Source organism: Meriones unguiculatus, chromosome 11, assembly GCF_030254825.1.
Source record: "Meriones unguiculatus strain TT.TT164.6M chromosome 11, Bangor_MerUng_6.1, whole genome shotgun sequence".
In the NCBI taxonomy this organism is placed as follows: domain Eukaryota; kingdom Metazoa; phylum Chordata; class Mammalia; order Rodentia; family Muridae; genus Meriones; species Meriones unguiculatus.
Genome location: NC_083359.1, coordinates 23,483,955 through 23,507,679, shown reverse-complemented (window position 1 = coordinate 23,507,679; position 23,725 = coordinate 23,483,955). Strand labels below are relative to the sequence as shown.

At 42.6% G+C, this 23,725-nt stretch overlaps 1 protein-coding gene across 1 annotated transcript; it reads left to right on the top strand.

The window, feature by feature from the left end:
- The first annotated feature begins 8,878 nt into the window (after positions 1-8,878).
- LOC110554042 (hepatitis A virus cellular receptor 1 homolog) lies at positions 8,879-23,112 on the top strand. The gene is made up of 5 exons (XM_021646388.1): positions 8,879-8,924; positions 9,766-10,104; positions 16,853-16,902; positions 19,231-19,343; positions 22,950-23,112. The coding sequence occupies exons 1-5, from the start codon at positions 8,879-8,881 to the stop codon at positions 23,110-23,112; spliced, it is 711 nt and encodes a 236-aa protein (XP_021502063.1).
- Positions 23,113-23,725: the final 613 nt, after the last annotated feature.

Genomic DNA, 23,725 nt, shown 5'->3' with positions numbered 1-23,725 from the left:
TGATTTTTTTAATAGTTCTTGGCTTGCTTGATGCTTATTAAACAGATATTTCTGTCACTTCATATGAAAGCCCTGTGTTTTTTATGAGAACTGTTGTTCACTGTTATAGTTTTTGTGAACGGGGCTTCTGGAGTTCTGAGTGTGGATCATAAATGAAAGCTCTGCTCAGACCTGAAAGATGACTGCTTCTTTCTTCAATTCCTCACCCCCTTCACCCCCACAGCTTGGTATCCCACTTCTCTTAGAGCGGAGCTTTGCAAAATGCAGTGGTCATGAAGCGTCGAGGTGAAGACAAGGTCTACATTATCGAAGATAGTCTTCATGTCAAAGATGAAGTTGCAGTTGCCTTCTGATGGTCTTCCTCCTGCGATTGTAAGGGACAGCAACTGGATATCACTACACTGGACACCCTTTAAACTCCAAGGCTCTTTTCTGTGTCAGTTAGTGTGGTTTTCCTGCTTGCCAGCATTATGGAGAGGATGGCCCTCTAGCTGTGTCTCCTCCCACTCACTGCTGAAGTCATGATTAGTCTTTCACGTCACTGGGGAGAGTTCTCTCACATATCTTGAGAGCTTGACATTTTCTTTAGGCCCCATAATTCTCATGTCCATGAAAGACAATCATTCAGGAAATGGACTTCTATATGGTTACTAATACCGCCTCTAAAAGAGAAATACAATTGTAAAATGAAGATGGGAGCTTAAATTAGAAGCTCTTTGTGTTTGTGTTTTGTCTATTTCAGGGTAACACAAAATGTCGCTTTCCTTTTCTTCCCCGATGGGCTCAAATCATGGAAAATGCAAGTTTTAATTTTTCTCATTGATAAGCAGAAGGGAATTGACTCTTATGTCACCATTAGAGGTGTGTATGCTTTCTCATGGCTCTGGAAATATGGTTCATTGTTATGCTGTTTCCTATCATGTGCACATAATACTAGTAGGTATTATGCCTGTAATCCTGGAGCTCAGGACAGAAGAATTAAAAGTATGAGGTCATATCGATTGATCTACATAAGCATTTTCCAAGCCATTCTGAGCAGTGAGACATTTTCTCAAAAACCAAAATATCAAGGATAGTGGTTCACACTGGTAATTCTTGTTCTCAGGAAGCTGAGGCAGGAGGACTGCCATGATTTCCATCTCAAACTGGGTTGCATAGTATGTTTGAGGCCAGTCTGGGATAGAAAGAACTGCAAGGCTTCTAGGCTAGTTGGTTGGGAACAGACTCTGTGAGATTGCTTTTCTGCCAGTTCCCACGTCTTATGTCCTGAATCTTCATGTTCAGATCCACCACTGTGGGGAGGATTGTGGACCAGTTCCGTGAACATGGAGTGACAGGGCTAATGCAATCTGGCAATCAGAAAAATGGGCATTGTTGCCCAGAAAAGTGGCCTACCTATCTGAGATTTGGGCAAGTGGTCTGTTTTCTAGCCAAAAGGGGGTTACCTAATCTCTTAGTCAATCTCTGCCTGTGTGAGTCTCTGTCTCTATTTCTCTGAACACAGTGAATAAACACACTTGACAAACAAGCTTTACATTTGGGGTTGTTTTATTGTTTAACGTTAATTACCTTATAATACATTTATATGTAAATAGCTATCTAGGAAAACAGTCAAGACATAGGGAATCATGAGTCCCTTTCCAAACTCTTTCCATTTCCGTGTTCCCCTCCTGGAGTAACATATATAAATAAAATAAAAAACTTCTGCACACTTTGCTGTTTCCTGGAACTGTGTGGGCATTTCTGGCAAAGGGCCATTAGGGCTCAAGTCCTGGGGAAACTTCCACTGGCATAACTATGGAAGTAGCAGTCGGGTGAAAAGTATATATGACCTTATGTTGGGGAGCCCGCCTGGAGACCAATAACCAATGGCAGGCTAGGAGATGGTGTGGAGGAACCTGGCTGCCTAAAGTTTATGATGTGTTTTCTCTTTTGGAATAAATGAGTCTGCATCTGCTTGTCCTTGGTTCGCATTCACCCAACTCCCAGAGTCTGTGTGATGACTCTGTGCCTCTCACCCCCTCGACCTGGTCCCCCTGTCCTTACTCATGGACTGGACCTTCGGGAGGAGGACCAACAGAACTGTATGCCCACAGAGAAGTATTTTTGAATGCAGGAATCTGCACCTTGATTTTTCCCAGTAGCATTGATCGACACTGGGTTGATCAATCAGGCTCATGGCTTGTAGCATGGATACAGCACATTTATTCACCTAGTGTTCCACTGGTAGAAATTAGCATGCTGCTGAACATGTGCTGTCTCAAACACCATTTCTATGACCATCCTGTGTCTCCCTCCTGTTATCTGTGACATACCGATGTCATTACTGCTCAGCTGTGCTCTGATCTTGCACAGAAAACTCTTCAGTAAAAAAGCAAAATTACTGAGCCACTATAAGAAGACTGTTTGCTGCTCATTCATTCTATAACAGATTTCTACATCACATCAGCACCCCTGCTGGGATGGAACAATTCCCTCATGCTAAAATTCACCATAGGTCTATAGACCTGGTGCCAACTGAGCTGAGGGAGAAGGAAGGCTCCAGTGTTGACTGTGAGGGGCTTTAAGGCCTGTCTACTCCAGGTCTCAGTGAAGTTCTCTGCAGTCTTCACTGTTCCTTCCAATGGTGACATCAACCACCCTCCTCAGGCTAAAGCTTCCCTTCACACATGCAGCAGCCTCACCATCCCGGAATGCCTGGTAAAGACTATGAAACCTGACATTTCACACTGTTCCAGCTGCTTCTTCCCAGCAAAGGTGTCACAAGCACACTCTGGGCAGGGCGGCCAGCCTGAAGCTAATTGCTCTACAGCAGCCTGGAGAGACACAGATCTTGTTGGGTTGTTTGATATTTGCCTTGTTGATGTTGTCCTACTTGTTGTTCTGTAATTATTTGGATCTGCAGCAAAAATCACGTAGCTGTAATTCATCTAGTTTCCCCTCATGTCAGCAGTTTACACACTATGGAACCTTGATCAAAAAGAGAGAGTGGCATGATACTGATAACGGAGCCATGTTCCTTACTGGAAGCCCTGGGATTGAAGTGCTTTAAGTGGATGTGGTTATACATTAGTGTAATTCCAGCATGTGAGTGAGATTACAGTAGATTGTTGGTATGATATCAGCCTGGTCTACATAGCAAGACCCTGTTTACTAACAAACAAACAAACAAACAAACAAACCAAGGATGGGAACATGGCTTCATGTTCTACATAAATACATAAAATAAGTAACTAAGTAAAAAACATGCAAAAGTATGCTAATCTAGGCTGAGATACTTAAAAAACAAAAATAAAAAAAATACAGTGATGAAGACAAACATGGTGGTGCATACTGGAAATCTGACACTCCTGAGCAGGAAGTCTGAAAGTCTAAGAACAGCCTCAGCTACAGAGACTTGAAGTTCCTGGCTAACATGAGACCTCATGTCAAAACCAATAAATGAAAATCCAGCCAAGTACACTTAAAAAAAAAAGTGGAGTTTGACTTTAATACTAGGATCTGCTCTCCCGCATTTTCTCTTCTTTTCATTTAGCATTCCCATAATTTCCGGGGGTGACCTGTGTCATTGCTTTGTACTTCTAGTCCAGCACTCTCCAATATTAATACAGCAGGGCCTACATAAATAGCTTCAATTGTCTACCATCCATCCGTAATGAAACAGGTGATAGGGCTTAAGAGGTGGCACAGCAGTCAGACACACTTGCTGTGTAATGATGAAGGTCAGACTGCGCATCCCAGCCCCCACATAGAAGACTGGACCTCACTTTTACAGTGAGAAGGGGAAGATGGGAACTGCTGTGGTTTTCTGGCCACCAGTGTGTCGGGCAAAAGCTGAGGCCCAGATTCGGGGAATAAGGACACCAGACACCCTCGTTTGGTTTTCATCCGTATGTACCTCACACGCATGTGCAAACATGCACACACGCACACACACACAAATAGATGTTTAAAAATAGAAAAGGATGACATCAATTTTAAGAACTTATTTTCTTTAACTCAGAGTGCATTGTAGGTCTAGTCATCTCCCCAGGGGACATTCACACTCCTTCGTTGTTAAGTCTTGGGAAATCAGTGGACATTTTACATTGATAACACATCTCCACCCTGACCAGCCATTTTGCAGCAGTCATGTGGGGCTAGGAACTAATTCCTGTGACCCTCGGCACATTTCCCGTGAGTCTTCTTTTTTCTGTTTACCCAGGAATGATTACATAGTGTAGCTTTCCATTCCTTCTGGGATTGCACACTTGTTTCGATGAATCTGTTGTGTGGGGTGAAACAAATGCATGTACTCTATGAAATTAATCTCTCACACACAGAGATTTTGTTTGGTTGTTGTCTTTTTTCCATTTCAACTATGGTGGAAAGGAATATGCTTTATACCAAAGCCTGTGTGCATTTGAATGCTGTTGAGGATTAGAATTCTAGATGTGAACTTGGCTTGTCAAAGAGTGTGATACTTCAAAAGATACAGTAACTATGAAACAATAATGTATTTTAAACAAATAGAGCAGTGTGTATATCTATCATCTATCATATCTATCTATCTATCTATCTATCTATCTATCTCTCTATCTATGTATCTATCATTTGTTTGTTTGTCAGTCTGACTATCATCTTATATATGTTTCAGGCAATCATGTTAGAAAACAAAAATTTTAAGACAGTGTCTCCTGTTCTTCATGCTGGCCTTTAAGTCCTTTGTAGCCATGTTGAACTTGAACTTCTGATCCTTCTGTCTCTACTTCCCAATTGCTGGGGATTGCAGATGTGCACCTCCAGGCTGAGTTTTGAAGCCAGGGCTTGGCCCATGCTGGACACTGAACTATATCCAAGTCCCTAGAAATCTAAATATTTGTCTCAGCACAGTTCTTTCAGTTTGGGTTTTACTTTTTAATTTTGGCTGAAGAATCCAGTTCAACTGATGTGAGGTTATATTATACAACCTCAATCAAGCAGTCAGGAAGCTGAAGAATGAGGTGCAAAGCTGGAGACCAAACAAACAAAGCAATGAGCAATCAGGTTAAGCAAGCCATAGAGGCCAAGCAAATCTCATGAGTTTTCTGTTGGAATCCCAGTGATTCCTATGCACATTCACCTCTCCCCTATCGCCCTTCCTACTTCTAGGAGGCCTCTACTCCTGCTCCCCTAACAGTTTATTCTTGGCAGCCTAAGTGGTTCAGCCTTCCAGGATTATCAGTTGGATTCACCTGGATTCTTTCTGTGGCATTTTAAACATAACAGCCCTACAAAAATGGGTCCTTGAGAAATAGGTCACTTTTTTTCACTTTTATTTCTTGAAAATATTTTAAGTCATATAGTCCCAATAAAATGCTGATATTCTTCATAAATATACATTGATATTAAGCAAATGGGTATTGCATAAAGACTGCTTTATATAAGAGAGCATACACTTTATACAGATGATTCAGGAGAAGTTTTAGCCCCAAACAGATCTGTGACATTGTCCTCAGCATCTTTAAGAAGACGCATGGCTGGTTGATTTATCTATTTGGTTTGTGGGAATAAAAACTCCCTCAAAATTCACAACTGTCCTTGTGGAGCTCCTGTCCTCTCCAGGTCTTACTATCTCCCACTTTTTCATAAGATTCCCTGTACTCTGGAGAGGAAAGGAGCTCTACAAGGACAGCAACAGATCCAAAAAGTCTGGGCACAGGGGTCTTTTCTAAAACTGATACTCCAGCCAAGGGCCACTCATGGAGACGGCCTGGAACTCCTGCACAGAGGTAGCCTATGGCAGCTCAGTATCCAAGTGGCCTCCATAGTAATGGGGACAGGAACTGTCTCTGACATGAACTGATTGACCTGCTCTTTGATGCCTTACCAGGCCACAAAAGAAGACAATGCAGCCACTCCTGATGAGACCTGATAGACTAGGATCAGAGGGAAGGGGAGGAGGACCTCCCTTTTCAGTGGACTGGGAGAGGGACACAGGTGGGAAAGAGGGAGGGTAGAACTGGGAGGGGAGGATGGAGAGCGGTACAGGGGAGATACAAAGTGAATAAACTGTAATTAATAAAAATAAAAACAATTCTAAAAAAATCACAATGATTTCTAGAAACAGTTACTTAAGCAATATATTACCTTCTAATTGCCAGAGGGGAAAGTAGTTATACCCAGTTTCCTATCTTCCTATCACAGCTTTCCTTTCCCAACCCCACGCTCTGGGAGCCTTTGTGGACAATTTAGTAATGACTGAAAGGTGCATCTGCATCCGGGTATGGAGAAGCAAGCATGGCTTCAGCTTTTTAAAGATCTCTTCTCAACCTGCATCTTTGGGTGGCCTGGCATTCTCTGTAGACCGTGCTGCCATACAACACAGATCCACCTGCCTCTGCCTCCCCAGCGCTGGCACCAAAGGGGTGCACACCACCATGCCCTGAACTTCCTAAACATCTGGAAGCAGAGACTGTGAGCTAGATAGTCCTTTCAGCTCCCCCACTCCAAGTATGAGCTGGTAGTAAACATTTACTAGAAAGATGTTAGTTGAATGGCATCTTGGAGGTATAATACAAGCCAGGTGTCCCTTCTGCTCTTGCTCCAGGAACTCTTGCTCGCTAAATTTATTCTTCTTTCTGGAGCGCAGTTTATTTTCTGGTAATTGAGAGGATGGGTCCAGGTGTCAAAGTTCCTTCACTCTCCAGCCATCTCAAAAGCAGGATGGTCCCCAGGCCTACAGTCACACCTCAAGTGCAGATCTTTGCTGCAGCTTGGGAAACAGCCCATGGGCATGTTAGCAATGCTCCCCCTTACTTATGCTCTTCTGTAGTCTGTTTATATCAGTGTGTAGATGCTATCTAGTAGGTGGATTGCAGAACTGGAGAGACTCAATTTTAACACAGAACAGGTGAAAGTGTGGCCAGGAGATAACGATGGAATTACGAGAGAGATTTGTCTTTATCCATAAATAGCTCTGGAAGAGTCCATCAGCAGCAGAGGACCAGAAGAGAGACTACCAAGAAGTCATTTTTCCTTAAGTAACAGGTAAGTAGGGACATCTATACCCTTGTGCTGAAGAGAGATTATAAGGATAGCAGTCCTTGGGGTTTCTGTACCATATGAGATTACATTTGGGATGATATGCAACTGAATTGGGACATTAGAACAATGATGATTGAGTCTCCCGACATTAGGATAACTTTCCATCCAATAGAGTTCTGTGGATTCTTGAAAGATGGATCTTCCTTTAAATGGAATAATAGACTTTCATAGACTAACTATTAAACCCTTCTTAAGCTAAGGTAACATGAAAAATAGAAAAAGAAATCTGTCGAAATAGTCTGCTACTCTTGGATTAAGCCTCATTTACTTAAGCCAGTGTCTATTAGTAATATGTAATGCTATATAGTAGTATGGAAATGGGACCAAGGAGGTGAGAGCACAGGTAGATATGTTTGCAGTGTTGTTCGTTGATTTCTTTGGTTTGCAAGTAAGGAAACCTTTTTTAAGAAACAGTTTGTGTGCAGTGTGGCTGCAGACAATTGAGGTTTTGTGTTAAAGGTGAGGAAGCCCAGAGCAGGAGGAACTAAATGTTGCTTTAGTAGGAATGTTGGAGACGGGAAGGCAGTGGTCGGTCAGGGAAGTAGGGCAGCTTTTAGAAAGTCTGTTTAAGTCTGGTTGCTCAGGTTGAAATTGCATCCATATCCCCTTCTAACCTGCCGCCAAAGCTCTCTTAGCTTTCCGTATGCTTTCTATGTTGTTGTCTCCCTCAGTTTATGTGTTCACCTATGCAAGGTAAGAGTGAATTCTATATTTTCTATGTTTTGTAAGTGAATAATTATTTCCTAGATAGATGCAACCTACATGAGACCGGGGGTCTATGATTCACTCATAGAACCTGGATTCATGGAACCAAATCCTATGTATTCTGTTGAAGACAGTAAATACATATATGAAATGAGTAAAAATTTAGTATTAACTGTGGTAAATTGGTTACATTTTAATTTTATAAGTCTATGATTTCAAAGTTATTATAAACATATTACCATTTTAAGATTTGTATTTATTGTTTTTAATTGCGTATATCTGGGTGTGTCTCTGTGTGGTAATGTGTGTGTGTGTTTGTGTGTGAGTGTGTGTTGGAGTACAGGTGTCCCAGGAATGGTTGTGTCTTCTGTATCTCCAGTGATAGTGGTTGTGAGCCTTTCAGGATGGGTGCTGGTTTTATAAGAGCAACACACACTCTTAACCAGCGAGCCCTTGCAGCAGCCTGACGTTAATGTTCTAGTGAGAGTAGTATTTGTTCACACTCCCTTATCCTTGGTCTATTAGTGGTAATAGTGGAACTAAAGTGAAAAACTCCACAAGCTTTGACTTTAGCGTGGATGGGACAACGTGCTTAGGTACATGCTTAACACTCTTCTCAGCCCTCTGTCCATCTTAGGGATCCATCACAATGGCTACTGAGCAGAAACAGCCCTGAATCCACAGGAGGGCAAGTGTACTGCCAGTAGAAGGCTGTCCTTGCTTAGGGTCCTATCTAAAGAGCATACTCTTGTTTGTGCCTTCAATGTGTCTGTTTACCATCTAATTTGTGCCAAGACCAGAAGTGAAATTGATGACTATATCTAAGGAAGGATGGGGAAAGAAGAGGCTGTTTGGGAGGACATCTTTCCTTGTCTATGAGAATGCAGAGAGCCCTCACTGTGGGGAGTTTACAGAGTGCTGCATGAAGCCTTTGATTATGTTTTATTTTTATTTTTATTTTTGCATCCTCAGTGGAGCAGACCCAAATAATAGACTCCAGCAAGGTGCAAAGATAAGCTGCCTTCTGAGAATTAAGACTTGTCCAGATTCCATGTGGTGAGGACCACAGCTGACCAGAGTGTTTCCTTATGTCCTTCAGGTCAACATCATGATGTATCCTCAAGTCCTCATTTCAGGCCTCATACTCCTTCCAGGTGAGTGAGATTTGAACTGGGGGATGCCTAGGAGGATGGAGGTTCAAAAGAAAAATATGTTCCCTGGGGTCTTTATTATAACAAAGACCCAAGATGAATTTGTTGCTCAAAACAAAATGTTTAACCTATCAAAATTAAAATATAAGACCCACAAGGCTGTCAAGTAAGGGGCGAGTGAATATATCACATGCATGTAATATTCAAGTGAGGGTGATTACATATACATGTATATTATAGTCAATGCATGAGGGCTGAAGAAAGAACACGAAAGGCAACCTAAACTTCCCGTGGCCTATATGCCATAAAATAAACTCATTTTCAGTTGTTTGACTAAAAATACTAATTGAAAACATAAAAACCATAAATAAATAAATACCAAAAGAATTAATCCCAGGTGTGGTGGTGCATACCTTTAATCCCAGCATTTGGGAGGCGGAGCCAGAGGGTCTCTGTGAACTCAAGGCCAGCCTGGTCTATAGAATGACCAGGACAGTCAAGGCTACAAAGAGAAACCCTGTACTGAAAAACCAAGAAAAAATTAAAATGATACAGTGTGAATGTAATTCATTACAGAAAATTGTTTTATCCACACATATATCCATTACATAATCACACTGAAGAATACACTTACAGTAAATTGTTAATAGTGAAACTGCTAAGTTAGCAAAACTCTACAAAGAAAAATAAGAAGGGCCAATAAAGCTCATGTCTCCCTCACATCATGTGTCAGGTTTAATATGCACTGGAGCCAGAAATGAAAAATGGGAAAGAAATGAAGCAGTAAACTCAACCATAGGAAAATGGTGGTGCTCATTCTCCAATTCCACCTTTGTATCCACAGCTGCTGTAGATTCCTTCCCACAAGTGCATGGAGTGGTGGGTCACCCTGTCACCCTGCCATGCACATATCCAGTGTCTAATGGAATGTCATCCATGTGCTGGGGCCGAGGGGAATGTACTTCTGATACGTGTGGACAAACACTTATCCGGACTGATGGACACAAAATCTACTATTGGACAAACAACCGCTACCAGCTGAAGAGTCAGCTTCTTCAAGGAAATGCGTCCTTGACAATAGAGAGTGTCTCTGAGAGTGACAGTGGTGTCTACTGCTGTCGAGTGGAAGTAAAGGGACAGGATGGTGTGCAGAGCCTGAACATCTCACTGCAAGTTCAACCAGGTGAGCCTGCCTTGCTTCTTTGCTTATGTCTCACAAGCGAGCCGAGTCCTCTGTTTGCTGGTAATTTGTTCTTCTCCTAGAACAAGGAAGTTCTTATGAACGTGCTGTGACTAAACCCTTGCTTTTCATTCTTTTTAATGACATAATCTCATGTATCTCAGGCTGTCCTCTGATGGCCATGCACTCCTGGTCCTCCTGCCTCTAGCTCTCTAGTGTTGAGAACACAAGTAAGTCCCAACACACCCAGGCTTAAGTGCCATATGAAGCACAGAATACGTTCTCTGTGCTTGACTGAAGCTAAAATCACCCTTACTGCAAGACCATGAGCCAAGTCAGCGTCCATGTCCCAACTGTACTTGACCCATGAAACTGCGTTCACTTTTCCGCCCTGAAACACAGTAGGGAGTGTTATTTAAGATGAAGTGACTTGAATTAAAGATATCCTTTGTCTCTGGGTTAATGTCTAGCAGCTTTAAAACACCTGCCCTCAACACTGTGAAACCTTAACAGCTCTGACCTGAAAAGCAGGCAATGCAGGGTGCTGTTGCACGCATGAGCTGCTTCAACAGTGGTCAGCTGACCCTCTGAGCACAGGCCACATGCATGGGTGGGGAGCTCTACTCTCCTTCCTGCTTTGGGTTTTTAAAACAGGTTTCACCTCCTGTTATAAACTTACCATTTTAGACACAAAAATGTCCATGTGGAAAGTTTTTCCCTTCCAGCACCCTTTCAATGGTTACTAATAAGAAGCTCATGGAACCCCCAGTCCTTAACTCACTACGGTTTCCTTTTTGATGTGGACATCCTTTAAAAAGGAGTTGAATCATGAGGCTGGACCTTTCTCTGGTGATATTTACCAATCTCCTTTATTAAGGGCTAAAACCAACAATAGGAGCCAATAGTACCTGCCTGTATTCTCTTTAAATTCAGACCACTTTTGTCACTGCTCAGTCCTATACTTTGCCATTTATTTTTTTTATCTTTACCTCCTTATTTTTTTTTTTATAAAGGATAACACTGTATAATATGGCTGATGTCCATATGTATATCAGGCTGGCCTCACACAGACCCAACTGCCTCTGCTTTCTGAGTGATGGGATGAAAGGCCCGGGTCACCAGGGCCAGCTGCTTGAAATTAGTAATAGTGACCTGTTATCAACCTTAGAATTCCTTTCACATGTCAGTGTTTAAAAGTTCTCCATCTGGCCAGTCAATGGGTCCTCAAGAGGCACTCTGCCTTATCCTTAAACAACCAAGTCTATATTTTCTCATGATTTAAACATACTCTCTCAGGATCCTTATCAACCCATTTATAGTTTCCTATCTACCTGGGAGACAAAAAAAAATGTCTAAGAGCAAGAAAAGAAAAACTCCTGAGCTCGTTCCCTCTTTTCTAGTTTTTGTTTTCATTGTGATCTTCTGACGATTTGTTTTTTTTTGCCTGTTTGCTTCTGTACTTTAGAGATTCATGTTCTCCAGGGTGGGTTTTAGATTGTACTCAAACCTCTGGCTACAAATTACACTGGTTCTGCAAACTACAATCTGGAAAGGCCAGGTTTGTAACAGTCTTGCTCATTGGTGTGAAGAGATTTATTGCAGCACAGCTACACACTCTCCTGCTGTATTGTCAGCAGTGACTTTCAAACTGATTGATGTGATGCTTGCTACTGAACACCTGTTTTTTGGTTCCTGAGCCCAAGACACTTACTCTCTGGCCCTCTACAGGAAAGATGTCTGAGGGCCCTGAGATAGCTCAGTGGGTAAAGGTGCCTGTAGCCAAGCTTGATTACGTGAGGTCAATTCTTGCAAGCTACTTGGTAGAGGATGAGAATCAACTCTCTCAGTTGCCCTCTGACCTTAACACATTGGCAATGAAAAATTACACACTGTTGGGGAGGGGCAACAAAAATAAGTGAATAAATACATTTTTTTTTAATTTGAAAGTGAGATGAACTCTTCTTCCATTAGCTTCCTACATGTAACAGGTAGACACATCTTTTCTTTTCTTTTTTGAGAAAATGCTCTAGATTCGGATTACATTGCATCCATTAAAGAGAAGAGTGTTGGAAGTTGTTGATCCTGGCTCCTGGGTTTTATTCTATAGATAGCTGAGTTAGGATTAAATGAGGCGCTTTATGGGGAAACGTGCCAGCTCAGTGTGTGCTCCTGCTGGAGTTTTCACTGACTGTTTCCTCCAAGCACCGTTTTCCTTAATCCCAGTCTTGGATCTCTGTGAACTCTCAGACCACCAGTAGCCATTTGGATTCTTCTAGCACTGCTGATTCTCTTGATTTGTGAATTATGGGTTGAACCTGCTTTGTCACAATATCAAATCTGCAGCACTTCTCGATCTAAGATCTTGGGCATTGCCTTGATAAAAGACCTGGAAATTTCAATACCATAACATTTTCATGTGGAGAATTTTTAAGAGTTTATAATCTAACCCATAAGCTATATGTGTAAACTATATGCTTATGAATGCTACATCAATTCATATTTATACTTGAGCTGCACCATAAGCTATATGCACATATTAGAAAAATTTCAGAAATATCCAAATTGTGAAACTCCTGATACCAAAATTTTTGGATAAGTGACATTCACCATGTTTCTCTTAGATTGGAAAGAAAACATGGGAGACTGTGTGTACTCTCTCTACCCCAAAGGATTAATTCTTCTTGTCGGGCTTTGCATGGGATCTTTCATAGGCCAACTATCCTAGCTAGCCTTCAGCTCTGATGCAGCGCTGTGTGGTGTATTCTCTCAGGACATTCCGAGCCTGATATCTGTGGAAAAGTCAGTCACTTATCGATGAGAGGTAGAAAATAATCCCAGCCCTGCACACCCTCTCAGTCTCACAGAGAGGCTGAGAGAGAGAGCTGAGCATCTGACACCTGTCATTCATAAAGTGTTTCCATAGGAACATGGGCTCTGTCCACATCCATGGTGTCAGTGCAGCTTCTCCCATTGGTGAGCGTGTTTCCACTGCCCTCTCCTGCCACATTCCAGTTGGTCAATGACAAAGATTAGAAGTTCAGGAGATCAGCCTCTGCCTGGGACAGACTCTCACTAGTGTGCTAGGGAGTAGGTGTAGCAGAAGGCTCTTCTTTCTTCTTGCTTGATTGACCTTTGCTTTCATATTGATTTCTAAATTCAGGAGTTCCAACAAGTTCTTCAAGTAAACCCAAACCTATCAATGCACCCAGACCTACTCCAAGGAGACCAGCAACAACCAAAACACCCACTCCTACTCCAAGAAGACCACCAATTACCACAAAACTAAAAACTACTCCAATGAGACCCCCCACACCAATGAAACCCACAACTACTCCAAGAAGACCCACATTTATAAAACCTACACCTATTCCAAGAAGAACCTCAACAACCATAAAATCCAAGACTACTCCAAGAAGACCCCCAGCTATCACAAAACGAACAACTACCTCAAGGAGACCCTCAGTTGGCCCCAAATCCACAATTACTCCAAGGCTAATAACTATCTTAAAACCTTCAACTACTTCGAGGAAAGCTGAAACTACCACAAAACTCATAACTACTTCAATGAGACCCACAACTACCACAAAATACCCAATTACTTTGACAAGACCTGCAAGTTCTCCAAAATCAACTGGAATCTCTGCCTCTACTCCAACATCAGCACATACACAGACTCACGAACCAGGTAAAACCCATGTGTTTCAAGGCTCAGATTCCTTCTTACGAGAGTGGTGGGACACAGAGGACACTGAGTCAGAAGTATAATGTTGATGAGGTGTTCTCAACTGGGTCTGAAACAGCTTCACAGGGCCTGAGATTTTTTTTTTCCTGTCTTAAGTTGCATGTACTTGCTCCTGTGTTCAGGCTCGAAGTTGGAGGATACCTATCTCTTTTTGTCAGATTCCCAGGGGATTCACTAACAGCCAGACTTAGGTGGATCATTGATCTAAGATAGCTAATGAGGATGCTGAGAATCTTGCCCAGTGGGGCATGACTTTCTGGAATGAAAATAGGGAATGACTGAGAACTAGGGTTAGGTAGGAAGATTCTGGACCCTTCATGTCCATTCTGAAATTGGTCCCTACAGTTAAGCCATAGTTCAGTGAAGCTAACATTTAGTGTTTCCTGAGCACCAGGCAGTGCACTATATGCTTCGTGATGTAGTGTTTATTCCTCAGACAACTGTTTGACACAGCTGGGATCTGTCCCTATTTTATAGTGACAGAAACTGACAGAATCATAACTTCATGGTGGATGTTATGAAGACAGAAAATGACTCAAACTCTGTCCCTGTTCACTTGACTTGGAAGCTGGTTCTTCTAACTCCAGGGTCAGGCCTCCTGGTATGGGCACTGAGATTTATGTTTGGAGGGATTGTCCTGTATTAAAATCCTCACTGAAGAAAACTTCTGAAGTCTCCATTTTTAGGGGCAGGTGATGCTTTCCAAAGTTTTGCTTCAAGGATCTTTCAATTTGTGAAGCATAAAGGTGCAAAAGATGTTTTTCATACTGATGATTTACACATTGCATTTAAAGATTTGGGGGATTTGGAATGTTCATGCGTGGCTGGAGAGACAGATTCATAGCTATAAGAAAACATTGTTCTCGAGGAGATCCTGAGTTGGCTCCAGGCACCCATGTGGAGCAGCTCACAAATGCCTGTAATTCCCCTTCCAGGGGATCGGATGTCCCTGGTCTCCATAGGCATATGCAAATAAATGCAGAAACCCGTACACAGATGACATATGCATATACACATAATTTAATATAGAAATGCATTGTATGCATATGCTTTGGCCGACACCCCTAAGTTTGTACTTCAAATGCGTGCATATGTGAATTTAGACTTAACAGTAATGGATAGTTTGTTAGCGATGGGGGAAAGCTTGACATTCAAAGACAAGATTAAGTCAAATCTGCATCCGGAAGTGAAAAGATAGCTGTTAGAGAGATACTTAAAGCTTCCTAATACCCGTCCATCCCTGAGTAGGGCTGGATTCTGAAGGGCAGCAGAAGGGTCATGGCTTTTTTTTTTTCTCTCTCTCTCTAGGTCAATCTGATGGGAGGTATTGATTTCCTTGCCTCCCATTGGCCTGTGGGTACATCAACTAGGGAGGCTCTGAGTGACTGGGCTATGGGTGGATTTTGCAGAGGCTCTAGGTTATAAATGTGATTTTAGAGCCCAGGGTTCATGAGAAAATCCACCATTTTCCAGGCAGCTGCACACACTATAGAACTGTGACGATCTCTCAGGACTGACAGAGCTTTTCAGTCCTTAGTTTTTGGTGCTTTGGAGGATGGGCTCATGGGCTGGAGTTTGAAGAACATGGATAAGTTACTGACTTCATGGAAAACAGAGATTTAGAAAAGAAGTGACAGTTTACATGTTCATATGTCCTTCTGGGGTGGTACTAGTTTTGTTTTGAGTTTTGTTTTGTTGAGACAGGATCTTAACTTGGCTGGTGTGGAAATCATTATATAGACCAAGCTTGCCTTGAAGTCATAGAGATCTTCTTGCCTCTGACTCTAGTTTTCCACCATGCCTGTCAGTGTTGAATTAAAATTTTATCCCGTTTCTTTACTGGATCCTTTACTTTTACATTGGAAGGTCTTACTTAAGGTTCCAGGCTACAATAGGACCTAGACTGTAGATACTGCCTAAACGTCATTCATTGCCTTTGGCTCTTTGCTCTCCCAATGAATAAAATGTAATGTAAACTTAGTAATATGTGAACTGCGGAAGGCTATGAGCCCTCCAGCTTCATTTATGCTGGGCAATGTCAGCTTTACAAGTCCTTGGGATTTCCACAGACCTGTAGTATTTCCACTCGTTTTGTGGGCAGTCTGTGTGTGTGCATTGCAATCAGATATGTCTACCATTTGATAAAATTAGAAATGTATAATTATCTGATGAGTGTTTTTAAGGAATAAAATTTAATTGAGTGGTTTATGGTTAGGATATAAAGCGTTTGTTTACTGTTCTTTCTCAGCAGGGTGAGAATTCTGTATTAAGCACACAAATTTTAGAAAGCATAAAATATATAATCTGTTCAAAAAATCGGTGTCTCTGAAACACCCTGATAGGTGAATGGGGGTTAGTCACTCTCTTTCTAAATGAAATCCTAATCCTCACATCATGTGAGACACGTGGTTTTGTGGGTGATATTACACGTAGTCTCTAAAGCAATTCTGTTCCAAGTTGAGTACAATGACATAGTGGGTGGTAACACACTGTTCTAGATGTCATGGGAGTTCCGCTCATACTGAGTAGAGTCATTCTGACCTTTCAAGGTGCATGTAACCTTTGCACACTTGCCATCCTCAGCTCATGTGGAAGTGTAAAAAAGATAGGTCCTTAAAGTGTCCCAAAACTTAGTTCTCTGATTCACACAAATATGGAGGTGGGCCTGGACATGTACTTGTATTTTTTTCCCAGAGAGAGAGAGACAGATAGAGACAGAGAAAGAGAAAGAGAAAGAGAGAAAAAGAGAAAGGAAGAGGGAGGGAAAGAGAGAGAGAGGGAGAGAGAGAATTTTCAATGAGGCTAAAACACAAAAGTTAAGATGTGCAACTTCCCAGAGAAATTTGGTAAAATACTAAGTATTTAGTGTGATTCTCTCTGTGTCTGCAGTATTTGATTATTTATTTTTTTCAATTAATCATAGAAGCTGGTATGAATATGTGGAGTGTCTGTAGTAAAAACCTAACATTTTTATAATTATAATAATTAATTTTCATTCTTGTTGAGCAGTTTGGACCTCTACCGTGACATCCTCACCCAACCCTTGGAATATTCACACAGTAAGTATATCCCTCCCTGTGCTGATAGTAAGATTCACTTGTCTATTTTCCTGGAATCATGTTGCCTTTAAACACTTTGTCTGTTAAATTAGTTCATAGACTTTCATCTCAAAAGAAGAAGAAAAATAGAAGGAAAAAAGAAAAACAGAGTTAAACATAGTTGTTTAGACTTTTACCTTAGGACTCAGATAGGTGACAAGAAATACCAAATTTGTGAATAGCCTGGACTACCATGGCATCTCGGATTATGTACTGAAATCCTGTCTCAAAAACAAACAAACAAAACCCACTAAATATATGATAATAAATCCATTGAAAGGAAGAAAGGAATTTGACTCTAAAATGAATGTTAGGAAGCAAGTTTGTTAGACATACCCAATAAATGATATTTTACAAAACAATGGAGGAAGGTGATGACACAGAGAGAGACTGACTGGTTTTACATGATTAAAAGTTACGTTAGGAAAAGGATGAGCTAACCAAAGGAGAATGAGTTAACATGCCGTGTTAGTGTATCCTAGTGTAAGATCAGAAACCATCACGCCGTGTTGAAAGTGCTGCTAACTGAACAGATCTGTGCGGTTTTAACACAGCACTGCATGGTGCAGCGGTACCTGACTGTGCTTAACTGCAGTACAGCCATGGTTATCAGCAAGAAGAAATAAGTCAAAATTAAATTCAAGCATGAAGTAGCGAACTCTGGGCTCTGGAGCTGTCAGACTGTCTCTAGGTGCATTGAGAAGAGTGCTTGTGTCTAGGGTTTTCTGTTTCTTTCTTTGTTTTTTGAGACAGTCTCTTTGAGGCCTTGAATTCTCTATGGAGTTGAACTCCTGACTCTCTTGCCTCTACTTCTCAATCCGGGGAATGAAAGGTGTACACACCCACACTTAACAACAGTGGCCCCCTTCTTGAGCCTGTAGATCAGCTTCCTAGACTCTATCTCACAATATGGTTAAAAAAATATATGTGAAGATGAATGAGAAATGATAGCCATTGCTTCTATTCATAACCAGAAAACTGCTCTAAAGTAAATGTTCCAGTGGGCATGGCAGACACACCTGTAATCCAAGGACTCAGGAGTCATACGCAGGAGGATCAGACATATTGGCTACGTAGTGAGTTCCAAGCCGGCCTAGGATACAGGAGACCTTGTCAGAATAACAAGCAACTTTATTTTCTTCTATATGTCCTAGAGTGTTTGTCAAGAAGTGCCTGAGAGTACCTTACCTAGTGAACTTGCTGTCTGTAGCTGTAGGCACAGAGCTCACAGAGCTGAGCTAACCTGTCCATGGTCTCACTGACTGAGCAGAGGAGCTGGGCTTGTGACCCAGAGATGAGGCTCAGACACGGGCAAAGACCTGACCTCATGCTCCACTTCCTGCAGTTAGAGCATCTCCTGGGCTCTGCTTAGGGTAGTAGTAGGCTAGTGCTGAGCTATGACATGGCCTAAGCTGATGCCCAGCCTGTCTCATGCTTAGTCCACCTGTGGTGATCCCTGGTCACCTGCAGCAGGGCACCAGGGTGGAGTCTGCACTTTTATCTGATCACAGGGTGTTCATCAGACAGCATCCGTGAGCAGCTTCTCCTGAGTGGTTCTATAAAGATGTAGGTCTTGCCTGGCATGAGAACAGCTTTAAGCTCAGCCATCAGGTGGCAGAGGCAGGTTCATCTCTAAGTAAGAGGTCAGCCTGGTCTACATGGAGAGTCCAGGGTAGCTGAGGCTACATAGTGAAAAGTGAGACATCAAAAGGGGGAAAAATGTAGAATCTAGACTTGCCTTTTAGAAGACAGGTAGGATCTCTGAGGACAGACCACACCTAGTAACCAAGTGCTCTCTGGTAACATCAGAGTGTCCACTTGAAAGGAGGCATTGTTTTTCTCAATAGAGGACATCCTACTAGATAGTAATTCTGATATAATCACTCTCATGATATGCAACCATCTAGTCACTTCACCCCACATAGAAAAACATTTCCATCCTTCTCCTAGACACTTTGAAGTTTGCATTGTCTAGAGTTTCACAGCTTAGTACCAACTCGGGTTCTTTTATTTTTCTTGCATGTTATATTCTATTTTAAAACACACATGTTCGCTTTCTCTGTGTAGCCCTTGCTGTTCCAGAACCGCTGTGTCGACTAGACTCTCTTGGACCTCTCAGATAGTCTTCTTCCTCTGCCTCTTGTGTACTGGGAATCAAGGAGCACACTGGCACATATTTGCATATTCTATGGTAGCTACCAGCAATGAAGAAAAAGTCTAGGTTGAGGTCTAGGATGGGTTTTCTGCTCATCTCAGTTGGGGCCTCTTCAATTACTGATGTTTCCTTAGGAAGTGAATCCTACAGAATCCCCACTGACGATCCTCACCAAGGGCTTCTATATCGGAATCTCCGTGTCTGCTGTGCTGCTGATTCTTGCGAGCATCCTGACTATCATACGTGAGTAACTTTATCACAGTCCCAATGTCAGGAATGAGTCTGGGTCTTCCTGTTAAAAAGCACGAAAGGAAATTTTGGCAGGGCAAAATCTGTTACTTCTGTGGCAAGATGCAAAGCCACTTTAAATGCACCGGGCAGGCATGCCCAGTGGTGGTCCTGCTGGGCCTTTAACTCTAAAGCAGAGAGGTCCTAAGCCTCTTTCTAAGTGCTGAGAGCTTGGCTTCCCATTCTTAGGAGACTGCCAATAGAAAGCAGTGCAGTGTCCAAGGAGAATGGCATCTGATCATAGGAAAATGCTGATTCTTACTAAGGGTGTCTTCCCACATTTCTTTCAAGATGGCACTTCCTGTCGTATTTAGCCCTTTGATCAAAGACAGTAAGTTTCATGTATTTTTCCCAGACGGAGGAACTAGAGCAAGGGCTCTCAGCAGCTCTGATTGTCTTCAAGTAACCCCACCTGGCATGGTGCTTACATTTCATGTAACTTCTCTGTTTGTCTGTACCCAAGGTACATGTTCTCATCCATTCAGGATACCAGAGGAAGTGTTAGGACCTACTAAGCCTGAGCTTGTTTCTAACACTTGGGACACTCTCAGCGACCATTGTTACAGTATCTCATAAAGATTCCTGTTTTATAAAATTGTAAAGCTTAAATGCTGGTGGTTCTTTTCCTACCGCCATTGTTTGTTTGATTTCTTTTGAGCTTGCACCTCCCAGGCTGGCTTTGAGGTTACTGTACAGCTGAGGCCACTGTGGAACTTCTTAGCCCTCTGCCTCTATGTTCTGGGCTTACAGCATATGTTTCACGTTTAAGTTGTGGGCCACCCCAAGAGAAAAATGAAATTCACATTTCCCATAAGGAAATTAAATGTGGGGTGGGGAGGTGGTTGATTGCTTAGCGGCAGGGACGGCTCTTACAGAGGATGTGAGTTCCATCTCAGCCCCTGGTGCGTGACTCACAACCAAGTGCCTGTAACCACAACTCCATGCGTTGCCTCCAGTTTCAGCAGGCACCTCCCCTCTCGTGCACAGACACACGCAGAGACACAAATTTGTACAAATCTAGTGCGCACAGCCTCTCCACAGAGCGGGGCAGGGAAAAAACCTTTAAAGAAAAAGGAATTAAATGCTGTGGAATAGGAGTTGGTTGCATGGGGTTGAGATCTGGATGGCAACAGATCACCATAAGACCTGCTGTGAGTTCTCTCCTAGCCTGGAGAGAACTGGTTTTGTTTTCATGATGATACTGTTGAATGTTCTGGAACATAGTTAATAGATGAGGCAAATAAGACATTGGAGGAAAAACTGTTTCTAACTCTGAACCAGAGAACTCTGAGGGTAACACCCCTGCCTGCACGGCCCTTTCCTGCAGGGTGTGGGGGAGCACACACTGTTTCTAAGCCTGTGTAGCCCATCCCCTGGGTGAGAATGTCAGCCATTGACTTTCCAAGACACTGTTCATGAGCTGATTACTGACCAGTTTCACACGACTGAGCAGAAATTTGGGACTAAGCACATGCCTGTCAAACATCAGGATGTTTCCCTCTAAATTTTAAAACTTGATTATTCATCATGATCATTTATTCTGGCTCTGGGTATCGTTTATTCTTCCCTGATGGAGGGTGATTACTTGGAGTCTAAATGTCCTTGATAGGAGGTGAATAGGAGCTGGCACACACCTCCTGAACTGCATCATGGAAGGAGCCAAAGCCTGTATTGTGCTACCTTAGTGACATTTTTAAAATGGTCCTAGAACCCCCGCACAGGTGTAGCCAATAGATAGCTTAGTCTCCATGTGGGTTCCCGAGTGAGGGAAGAAGGTGCTGCTTCTGTCATAAACTCAGTTGCCTGCTCTTTGATCACTTCCCCCTGGGGATGGGGCCTTGCCAGGCCATGGAGGAAGAGGATCCAGGCGGTCCTGACGAGACTTGATAAGCTAGGGGCAGATGGCAGGGGAGGAGAACTGCTCCTTTCAGTGGACTAGGGGAATTGGGTAGGGAGAAATAGGGAGAGAAGGTGGGACCAGGAGGAGTTGAGGGAGCGGGCTACAATTGGGTTATAAAATGAAGAAATTGTAAAAAAAATAAAAACATTTTTTTAAAGGTCCTTGATGGAAAAGACCATTAGTAGGACCTTGTGTCTCAGGTCACCTGCAGAATCCATGTTTAGCTTGTTCTCCAGCAGCCAATTTAAAAACCTATATTCATCGTTTCAGTGAAGGACAATTTACCGATGTCATTCTTGCAAGTTAGGGAGGCTATGTGGGTGCTACACCAAACCATGAGTGCAGAGATGATACTTCCTGTGGGGTACACCGTTGCCAGGGAATGGTTCAATTAAAAACAGAAACAATACCCTTGGTTAGAAGAAAAATGTCACAATGTTTTTGACGACATGGTCAATCTTCCTTTCAACTCCTCCCAACTCCCCCACCCCACTTTAGAGTGCAGACGCATGAGAAAGAAGAAGACACTACAGAGGTAAGCTGTCTCAGCTTCTGTTGGTTGCTCAGAAACTTGGAGTCTTGTAGATTTCTCCTTGTTCCTTTCTTTCTTTTTCTTTTTTCCCTCTCTTTCCCCCTTTCTCTTCTTCCTCCCCTTCCTTTTATAAATTTACTTTTTAAATTAATTCCTATCTCCTATCATCCTATCATATTTTGGTCATGTTTCTTCCCTTCTGCCAACTCCTCAATGCAACCCAATGTTATGACGTCTTGTTAAAAAACAAAACAAAACAAACAAACAAAAAAACTAATAAAACCCACGAAACCACAAAAATGAAGATCAAAAAAGTACTCCCCACAGCCTGCACACATCAGCATTTCTATCCCCCAGTTAGTTCCTCTCATTACAGTGCCTGACACTTTATGCATGTGGTGTGTGGAATTGTGGGCCATACACGCACTCTTTGCCATTGCATCCCAGACTGCCAGCCCTGTGGAAATGCTGTTTTGTTGCTTCACACATTTTCCCCTCCACATTAGTGTTAGAGTAGACAGATGCTAAGCAGATTTCAAAACCATTGCTTTTTCAGAAAGATTTTATTTATTATTGTGGGGGGTGGGGTTGGTGATGGTGGCAGTGGCCCGTTTGTGTGTACATAAAAGTTCTATGGCACCCACGAAGGTCAGAGGATATCTTTGTGGAGCTGGTTGTCCCCTTCTACCTTTTTGTGGGTTCCAGGGACCTAGCGCGGGTCACTAGGCCCTCTTAACCCTTTCACTGGTCACTCCTAACCCGTTCTAAAGAGTCACAGGCCTCAGCTATGAATGCACGAGCCGTCTAGTTCTTAGCCCAGTTCCAAAATGTACATCCCGATTAGGTACCTTGGTATGGCGTTAGATGCCTGTGGCCCTAGCCTTTCCACTTTTGTGTACTGTGACATGAGGATATGGATGTATGCCAATGTGGTCTGTTAATATTTCTTAGTTTGTCTGATGTTTATTAAGCAAACTTTTTTTAAGGACTTAATAACAGGTCCCTGTGTGGTGCTGTTTATGTCCTGTTACAGTTCTGAATGGGGCTCCTGCAGTCCCAAATATCCAGTCATGCCGAATCTTGAATGAAAACTCTGCTCAGATCTGAAGAGAGACCTTTTTGTTCTTTTCCAGCAACTCAATTGCCTTCCATGCTTATCGAAATGAAGCATTTGAAAGTGAGGTGCCGCCCCACGTCGAAGATACAGTCTCTGTTACTGAAGATGGTTTTCAACCAACGATTAAATCCCAGTTGCCTTCTGAGGCGCCATCACCTCAAAGCTGCAGGAAAAAGTAGTGAAAGATAACTGTGATGGACACCCTTTAAGCTGTGGGGGTGTCGTCCATGTCAGCTCATCAGTTCAGGGGGCTTCCCACTTCCCAGCAATGGTGGAGACAGTGGTCCCCAGCTGTTCTTATGCATAGTGACTGTTAATCTAGTACTCATCCTTACCACACACTGGGGGGTGTTTCGTGTCTGGAGAGGTTACCATGGTGAATATGGACCAGGGAGACATCAGGGAAGAAAATAATGATGCACAGGATTGAGTTCATTAGTGCTGTTTCCACCACTCTTCTGTCTTAAAGGCCCCTGTTCCTCCTATACTCACCCACTGAGCTCTGAATTAGCTACTAGAAGGAGGCAGTGCAGAAATGAAAGGGGGAAAGAGGGGGCGGGACTCAGGATCTCAGCCTTAGAGAAGTCCTGTTCCAGGTGGGACAGGGTTTGAGGCTACCACTGGGTACACTTAGAGTTCTAAATTTCTAATGGTCTCCAGGCCATATTTATATTTAAATTTATTTCAGAACGACAAAGCATTCTTCACAATGAGTCAGTTTGTCACAATCAAGAAAATATTTGGTTTTGCTAAGGGCTAACAAAGGCTGCTGTGTTGATGTCTTCATTGTCT

What these genes read in the sequence shown, in the direction of transcription:
- LOC110554042 (XM_021646388.1), top strand. Translation starts at nt 8,879, where the DNA reads ATGATGTATCCTCAAGTCCTCATTTCAGGCCTCATACTCCTTCCAG. An exon ending in AGGCCTCATACTCCTTCCAG is followed by an intron (nt 8,925 to 9,765) that starts GTGAGTGAGATT and finishes TTGTATCCACAG; the next exon opens with CTGCTGTAGATTCCTTCCCA. An exon ending in ATCCTGACTATCATACGTGA is followed by an intron (nt 19,344 to 22,949) that starts GTAACTTTATCA and finishes GTTCTTTTCCAG; the next exon opens with CAACTCAATTGCCTTCCATG.